Here is a 9,059-nt window from a genome sequence, read left to right as displayed (position 1 = left end):
GCGTGAATCCCGTCCTGATGCTGGTTGCCGAATTCTCCGGCGCCTGGGTTTTGGCGGGGGCGGGAATCGCGCCGTGCCAGTCGGCGGCCGCTTGCAGCGGCCCCCCCGTCGATTCTCCGCCCCGTGATGGGCCGAGCGTCCGCCTATTTTCAGCCGGTCCCGCCGGTGTAAATCAAACCAGGTCCTTACCAGCGGGACCTGGCTCTACGGGCAGCCTGCAGAGTCCTCGGGGGGGCGTGGGGGGATCTGGCTCCAGGGGTGCCCCTACGGTGGCCTGGCCCGCGATCGGGGCCCACCGATCTGCGGGTGGGCTTGTGCCGTGGGGGCACTCTTTCCATCCACGCCGGCTGCTGTCAACCTCCGCCATGGCTGGCACAGAGAAGAACCCCCCTGTGCATGCGCTGGGATGACGCCAGCACACGCTGGCGCTCCCTCGCATGCGCAACTTGCGCCGTCTGGCAGAGGCCCTTTGGCGACGGTTGGCACGGCGCCAAGCCCTTCCACGCCGGCCGGCCGGAGGATTCCGCACCTTCTGGGTGGGCCGATGCCGGAGTGGTTCACGCCACTCCTCGGTGCCGGAGTGGCTCGCCCCGCCAGGTAGGGGAGAATCCCGCCCCTGGTCTGTGAAGTTGGAGAGCTACGTGCCGATTTTCAGTCACTTTGAAAAAATATGGTAAGGTTCAGCCAATTGTCATAGATCATAGAATTTACAGTGCAGAAGGAGGCCATTCGGCCCATCGGGTCTGCACCGGCTCTTGGAAAGAGCACCCTACCAAGGTCAACACCTCCACCCTATCCCCATAACCCAGTAACCCCACCCAACACTAAGGGCAGTTTTGGACACTAAGGGCAATTTATCATGGCCAATCCACCTAACCATTGTGTGCTGTTTTGGTCTCCTTATCTGAGGAAGGATGTTCTTGCCAGAGAGGGAGTGCTGCGTAAGTTTACCAGGCTGATTTCTGGCGTATAAGGAGAGATTGAGTCAGTTAGGATTACATTCACTGGAGTTTAGAAGAATGTGAGGGGAATCTCAGAGAAACCCATAAATCTCAGCTGTGTTTCCATTGTTGATTTGAAGGAGGATGGTTCTCGGATGACGATGTGGTCAAACAGGTTCGCAAGCTCATGAGATACTGAGATTATATCCTTTCCATCAGACTGCTTATACTTGTAGTGTTTATGCTGAAATGACTGCAGACTACTGCTATGACCAAACACCCTTGTCAAGACTTCAAAGATCAGTTGCAGACTCTCTTGGACATCACCACCTCTCTTCAGTATTCCTGTACCGGCCAGATGCGCCATCAAAAGCGCTGCCTGCTTACTCTCAGTGAGGCACTTGGATGCCATGACCATCTGCACAGCCTCAATCCATTCTTCAGCTGAAGGATTGCTTGACTTTTCTGACCCCCCTCCAAATCTATCCAACTTCCTTACAGTTGGTCCATAAAACAAGCGTGAAGGAATAATCCTTCCTTATTCTGCTCCGGACAAGCCCAATAGCCATCATGATGATCGCAGGCCTCAGTACCAAAGGCAATCTTTGCAATGCCACCCACACCAAAATGTCCCGCAATAGTTGGGGAGACAATCAAACTGCGCCGCCAAACATATGAGGACCCAAGGCAGAAATGTACAGCCCTGAGTAGATGTCATTCTTGAATCGAAGGACAGCCGATGACAAAGAAGTTGTTAAGAGCGATTGAAAAAGACTAATGGTATCAACAGGCAATCAATTCAAATACAAACATCCTTTAATGTCTTACCACTTAAAGGTAACTATGAAATAAACAGATTTTTAATTCATTTTGTCTGGGATATTGTGGGCGGCATGATGGCACAGTAGTTAGCACTACTGCCTCACAGCTCCAGGGTCCCGGGTTCAATTCCGGCCTCGGACGTCTGTGTGGAGTTTGCACTTTCTCCCCATGTCTGCGTGGGTTTCCTCCGGGAGCTCTGGTTTCCTCCCACAGTCCAAGGATGTGCAAGTTAGGTGGATTGGCCACGCTAAAGTTGTCCCTCGGTGTCCAAAAGATTATGTGGGGTTTAAGGGTTACGGGGATGGGGTGGAGGTTTGGGCTTAAGTGGTGGTCTTTCCAAGGGCCGGTGCAGACTCAATGGGCCGAATGGCCTCCTTCTGCACTGTAAATTCTATGATTGTGCATGATCATACTGTTATAACATTTGGAGCTATATGTTCAGTGGATTGCAAATAGACAATATTGTCTTGCGGTGTCAGGGCTACATGGTAACCTGTGGACAGCCATGCAAGAAACGAGCATCAAAGGGCAAAGAAACTAAATGTATAGTACTGGAAACTTAGTCCAAAAAAAGCAAATAATCTATTTCAGGATCAATCAAATATCTCATACTACAAATTAGTATACATAGTATAATTGTTAGACAAAATATAAGTTCTTGTACAGTGTAAATTCCTGTATACAATTCAGATTCACATGCATGACATAAATTTATATACACAGTATAAATTATTGTGCACATCATATTTTTCAATGGAGAATCTAAGGTTCTATTTGTAACGTAAACCATGGCTGGATTCTTGGTTCCTTCACACCGCTGCACTAAATGGAAATGTAGCTGAGCGCCAAATTCTCCATTCTCGTTGGTACCGGTAATGAGGCGGACCTGCAACGGGGAATCCTGGCCCATATGTACAATGTATTTTCAAATTGACAGTTATCATTCCTATTCAGGGTATACATTCAAATACGCAGTATACATCTCCTTTCATAGTGTAAGTTGTTAGATATGGTATGTAGTCATGGCACCACTCATTTGTTGCAATGTTCTTCTGTCCTCTAGTGGATACAGAGTTGATGTGCAGAAACCAGTTCATGAGAACGAAACTAAGGAAGAAGGAACTGCATTTATATAACATGTTTTACAGTCTCAGGCAATCTCAAAGTGATTTACAGCCAATGAAATACTTTTTGGAATGTAGCCATCATTGTAATGTATGGTACCACAAAACACCTAGAAGCCATGTTGGACCACAACCCCTCACTGTTGACCATTGCTGGCCCACCTAACCCTGAACCTCCAGTCAGATATGTAAACTTGCCCTGGTAGTTGTCCCAGAGTGTTACAGAAATGGTCTGTCCTATTCCAGGGAGAGATTGAAAGGTATTTGGAGACATGGTTAACTTGACATCAGAAAACAAGTGAAAGGGGCACACAGCACTGAATCTACAGGTAGATAGTCAAAATCTTTTCCCAAAGGTAGGGAAGTCTAAAACCAGAGGGCATAGGATTAAGGTGAGAGGGGAGAGACACAAAATGGTCCAGAGGGGCAGCAATTCTTTCACACAGAGGGTGGTGAATGTAACGAGCTGCCAGAGGCAGTAGTAGAGGTGGGTACAATTTTGTCTTTCAAAAAGAATTTAGACAGTTATATGGGAAAGCTGGGTATGGAGGGTAATGGGCCAAATGCGGGCAATTGGGACTAGCTTAGTGGTAAAAACTGGGTGGCATGGACAAGTTGGGCCGAAGGGCCTGTTTTCATGCTGTGAACCTTCTGATTCTATGATTCTATATGGGCACTGATACAAACCTGCTGGGAGGCAGCTCAGAAAACAATCTCAAAGCATGGCTAAGAAGTAACCTGTCGCACAGAAATAAATACCTCCCTTATTTTCCATCACACATGCTGTTACAAAATAATAACACACTGCACACCATTACTCCTCATACACGCCGTGCCCCATTTCCCATTCCTCTCCTTAACAGGCTGTGTTTCACATTAACCTACAATAGGAGGAGACTGTGGGTGGAACAGTGAGTGTTTACAGACCCTGGAGTCCAGTGTAGGATATGGGGTGGTGTTTTAAGCCTTGCTGCTCAGAGCAGAAGATGAAGTGGTGAGTGTCTCAGACCCATGATTGTCTAGAGCCGGCCACAGGGTGTTGAGCAAGCAGCAAAATTGTAAGAATATCAAATGAAATAGCAAGTGAAATGATTACCTGTTTTGTGCTCTATAGGTGGAGTTCGCAGTTGGCTTGTTGTGCAAGGCGCTTCACTTTGATTGCTCCCCCCAAATTGTTTGTGCTCAGGTTCAACTCTCTGAGTCGACATGTCACGCGCAGAACAGACAGAATATTCTCACTGCAAGCAGCAGTCAGACTAGTGTCCTTCAAGCTGAGGGAAACAAGCAGAAACATACTTTGATAGCAGCATCCAGTAAAGATACTAGTCCACATCACAACCTGTACAAATCCAATTATTCTTGAAACTCCAAATCCAATCCAGAAATACTATTCATATCCAAATACTACTGCAATTGCTGAACACAAAGTGACAGCAAAAATGACTGGAATTATGAAGTTTGAAGAGCCTTACTGAGTTGGTTAAGCTGCATTGTTAGTAGGGAAGTTGACGCACCTTTATTCTTTATCTAACCCCTTGCTATACCTGATCAGGGTGCCTTTGGTGGTTGATAGAATCTACCTTTTTAGTATATAACAAATTTAAAGGAATAAGTGATCCAAGATTTAAAATGGCTTCTTAAAATGGTTTGTTAAAAACCCACATTTCAAGCATGGCAGTGAAAACTGCTGTATCCCCTATGAGGAACATCAAGATAATGAGGCCAGGCAGAGCAAGGGCACATTTTGTTAATTTAAGTTTCTGGGCTATATTCCCAGAAACAGTTTTCATGACAACGGATAAGGCTTCACGAGAAAGACGTATTTCAATCACCCCATATTAAAATTTGATGGACAGACATCTCAATCGAATTGAATTAACTGTAATTACTTTAACCCAATCACAGCCAGAGAGGGGAAAGACATTGGTGATAACAATTCATTCCGGAATCATCTTCCTTCATTTCTGAAGCTACTTTCTGCACATTCGCTTTGAACTGCCATTTTGTTTATTTTCAACTTTTCTGTATCGTGTATTCAATTTGAAGAAAATATCAAGAGCTGTAATTTGTATTGAATTCAACTCAGTACTCTGTATTTGCTTGGACAAAACAAACTTTAAAACACTCCGTATTTGCAAGCAAACTGACCTGATCAAGAGACATCTGAAACTAACTGAATAAAAGACTATGGGCGGAATTCTCCGACACCCCGCCGGGTCGGAGAATCGCCGAATCGCGCCATGCCGCCCCGAAGCCGGGATGCGATTCTCCGCAGAGCGGAGATTCAGCGCCATTGGGGCCAGCGTGGTCGGCGTGGTGCCGATCGGGGTATGTGACGACTCTCCGCCCCGGGCCGGCGCGCCGATTCTCCAGCCCGGAAGGGCCGAGGGGCTGTCGACAAAAAGCCGAGTCCCACCGCCGCCATTCTAATATCCTCTGAGCCGGCGGGACCTCGGCGTTGAAGGGGCCGGGGGCGACCTGGGGGGGGGGGGGGGGAAGGGGGGTCCAACCCCGGGGTGGGGGGGCCCTCCATAGTGGCCTGGCCCGCGATCGGGGCCCACCGATCGGAGGGCCGGCCTCTCTGCCCCCCAACCTCCATTCCTCCGCGCCGGCCCCTGTAGCCCTGTGCCATTTGGCGTCGGGCCGGCGCGGGGAAGAAGGCCACTGCGCATGCGCTAGTTGATGCTGGCCCAACTGCGCATACACGGACTCCGCGGCGCCGGGTTGAGGCCGGGATCGGCAGCTGGAGCGGCGTGGGACACTCCAGCGCCATGCTATTCCACTGTGGGGCACAGAATGGGGTCCCGGTACGGCTGCCGCGCCAGAGTAAAACACTCCCGTTTTTACGACGGCGTCAGCACTTAGCCGCCCGTTGGGAGAATCCCGCCCAATTTACTTCACACATGAAGCTCAATTTCAAGATCTGTTGAGTAATATATAAGTGCGGTGACACATAAGATATATTAACCAAAGTACAGACCTATCAATGGTACAGTGTAGAGGGCACTTTACTCTGTACTTAACCTGCTCTGTAGCTGAGAATATCTGAACCCAACAAGGTCTCTGATATTATTTGTGCTAGTCAGGCAGATTGTATGTAAAATTCACTGTGCCTGCATTTGTGAGTTGAGGCCTGTAGCCCAGTCCCAGCGGACAGAAGTCCAGCCCCTGATAGGGCTCTAAAGTCAGGCAGAAATGAAGCTGCTACTTCAGGCATCAGAGGCCAATCACTACAATAGTCACTGGCTGCAGACTCTTGTACAAGAAAGGCATCCAGCGCTGAGGATCCAATGGGTACCTGTGAGAATAACAAGGTAGTCCTTAGCTTTTCAGGCGTTCATTAACTTGCTGTTTCCTCCCTCTCCCCACCCTGACCCTCCACGTTTCTTTAGATCTGACGGTTGTTGTGTTATGTTACTGTAAGCTGCTACTTGATGTAAGCTCTGCTGAATTATGCTCCAGACTCAGAGATAAGTTTAACGTATTTATTGAGCTATTAACGATGCTCTGTAAATGAGTTCGACACTCTGCTAATCTGCCTCTCTAGTAACTCAGTCTATTCCGCTAACTATACATGCTTGCTCTTGACCACTTGCTAGGGTGTGATGTTGCTGTAATCAACCCTGTCCTACTCTCTCGGTCTCTGACGGTGGAAGAGGCAGAGCCTGTGTGCCTTGTCCTTTTTATATGAGGGTGTAGTGCCCCCTTGTGGTAATGACACCTCTGGGTGTCCTGATTACCCATTGGTTGTGTCCTGTTCTAATGACCCATTGGTTGCGTGTCTGCATATCATGACATCTCTGGTGCTCCATCTAGTGGTTATTTAGTTGTAGTGTATTTACATTAACCCCATGTGTACGTACAGTGATGCATATCACTACAACGGTCACCGGGGGGAGTGGGGATTAAGAATCGTATTCTTGCATTGATTGGTCAGACGGAGAGAAGCCAGCATTGACACCAGCCTTACTTTAAAGCCTGTATCCGACAGTCTGGATTCTTCAGGGCCACACAAAGTAACTTCACTCCTGAATCTTGCAGGTTGTTGCTGCTCAGGTTGAGCTCAGTCAGTGTGGATCTGGCAATGAGGGCGTCCGCAAGGTCTGGGCAACAGGCACTTGTCAGGTTGTTGCGATACAGCCTGTAGGAAACACAGGAACAACATTTGTTTATTAACCCTGCACATCCTAGCAAGTCCATAATACTGTAACTTTATTGTCGTGAACCAGCTAGTTAATATCATATCAGAGTGAAAACATTTGTATTTTTGTAGCAACTTAATATGTCTGCAGGATATCTCAAGCCCTTCGGAACCAATATAATATTTTTGAAGTAAACATAGAAGAGGAGGCCATTCAGCCCTTCGAACCTACTCCACCATTCATCATGATCATGGCTGATCATCAAGTTCAATACCCTGATCCTGCCTCCCCCCTATATTCCTTGGTCCCTTTAGCCGCAAGAACTATATCTAATTCCTTCTTGAAATTACACAATGTTTTGGTCTCAACTACTTTTTGTGGTGGTGAATTCCACAGGTTCACCACTCTCTGGGTGAAGAAATTTCTCCTCACCTCAGTTCTACCAGGTTTACCCCTTATCCTCAAACTATGGCCCCTAGTTATGGACTCCCCCACCATCAGGAACATTCTTTCTGAATCTACCCTGTCTAATCCTTTCGGAATTTTATAAGTTTCTATGAGATCCCCTCTCAATCTTCTTAACTCCAATGAATATAATGCTAACCGCCTTAGTCTCTCCTCATATGACAGTCCCGCCATCCCAGGAATCAGTTTGGTAAACCTTCGCTGCGCTCCCTCCATAGCAAGAACACATTTCCTCAGATAAGTACTGTGACTCTTAATCCCATAGGCCAGAGTCGGGTTTCTCTGTCCCACCGCACCAGATTTCTGGTTCAGCATGTCGTCGGGATGCGCCGTTGCGCCGGCTGGTCAATGGAGTTTCCCATTGTGGGGCAGCCCCATACCGTCGGGACACCCCCGGGCTGCCGGCAAAACAGAGCATCCCGACTGCGGGGAATTCAGCCCCAGGAATTCCCGTGGAGCTGCACCCTTGCCACTGCTGAAAAGTTTCCTCCTGTGCGGAGCTGCCATTCCATTTCCAGTGAAGCAAGGGCATTGGAGTGGGAACAGCACCATGAAAATTCTCAGCCACAAACAAACAAACAGCCGCCAATTTGCACAACTCATATATTTAAAATGAATAACTAGTGAGTGAGTTTTACATGGTGTCGCTTAAAGGATGAATAGCCAGGGCACTGAGAGAGCTTCCTACCATTCTTCAAATTGTAAAATGAGATCCTTTACTGGAACAAACATGCAGACCCCCGACCTTGAAAAGCAACACATTCGACAATGTTGCATTCTCTCAGTTCTATGCTGAAGTGTTAGCTGAGATTACTCACTTATTCCACAGCTTCTAGACTCAAAAGTGAGAGTGCAGCCGACAAGGGGACATTCGCTGATGGTGAAATGCATTTATTTTACTGGACACTGTATATTTTGACAGTACATGTAATGTTGTGCTTTGGGCTCATTTAGCATTTGACAACAACATTCCGAAGTGCAATAGATATCCTTCACTGGGAGTGGAAGAGTTGTACTGGAGACACATCAATGTTATTAGCAAGCATACAGAGTTCTCACCCTGATTCCACAAAGATTTTTAAAAGAAAAAGCACACAAACCTTAACAGTTTTGGAAAGGCTAGGAGAAATGGGGCTGGTATATGCCATACATATTCTGCCCATTTCTCTTCAAATCTCGGAAACAGAGTCGTATGACAGCCATATGATGCCCATTTTGCATAAATACGTTTTCGGTGTGTTGGCAGAATTGTCATATGAGGAGGAATTGGGTCAACTGGGCTTGTATCACTGGAGTTTAGAAGAATGGGGGGGGCATGTCTAGAACAAGGAGTCACAGTCTCAGGATACTGGGAACTACAGACCGGTTAGCCTTACTTCTGTAGTGGGTAAATTGTTAGAAAGTATTCTGAGGGACAGGATCTACAGGCATTTAGACATGCAAGGGCTAATTAGGGAAAATCAGCATGGCTTTGTAAGGGGAAAGTCATGTCTCACCAATTTGATTTTTTGAAGGGGTAACCAAGAAGGTAGATGAAGGCAGTGCATTCGACGTTGTCTACATGG

At 47.3% G+C, this 9,059-nt stretch overlaps 1 protein-coding gene across 1 annotated transcript in view; it reads right to left on the bottom strand.

Annotated features, from left to right (window-relative positions):
• Positions 1-2,506: 2,506 nt before the first annotated feature.
• The window catches only part of LOC140389353 (NACHT, LRR and PYD domains-containing protein 3-like), a 58,020-nt gene continuing 51,467 nt past the window's right edge, over positions 2,507-9,059 (bottom strand). Inside the window, exons 10-12 of the mRNA XM_072473519.1 lie at positions 6,858-7,028; positions 3,984-4,158; positions 2,507-2,870 (exon numbers count right to left, since the gene is read on the bottom strand). Coding sequence (XP_072329620.1) covers positions 3,996-4,158; positions 6,858-7,028 — 334 coding nt within the window. The 3' untranslated portion in view covers positions 2,507-2,870; positions 3,984-3,995. The remainder of the gene's footprint in view (positions 2,871-3,983; positions 4,159-6,857; positions 7,029-9,059) is intronic.

This window comes from Scyliorhinus torazame, chromosome 14 (genome assembly GCF_047496885.1).
Source record: "Scyliorhinus torazame isolate Kashiwa2021f chromosome 14, sScyTor2.1, whole genome shotgun sequence".
NCBI classification, from domain to species: domain Eukaryota; kingdom Metazoa; phylum Chordata; class Chondrichthyes; order Carcharhiniformes; family Scyliorhinidae; genus Scyliorhinus; species Scyliorhinus torazame.
The sequence above is the reverse complement of the archived record's forward strand: the minus strand, read 5'-3'. Positions and strand labels throughout refer to the sequence as shown.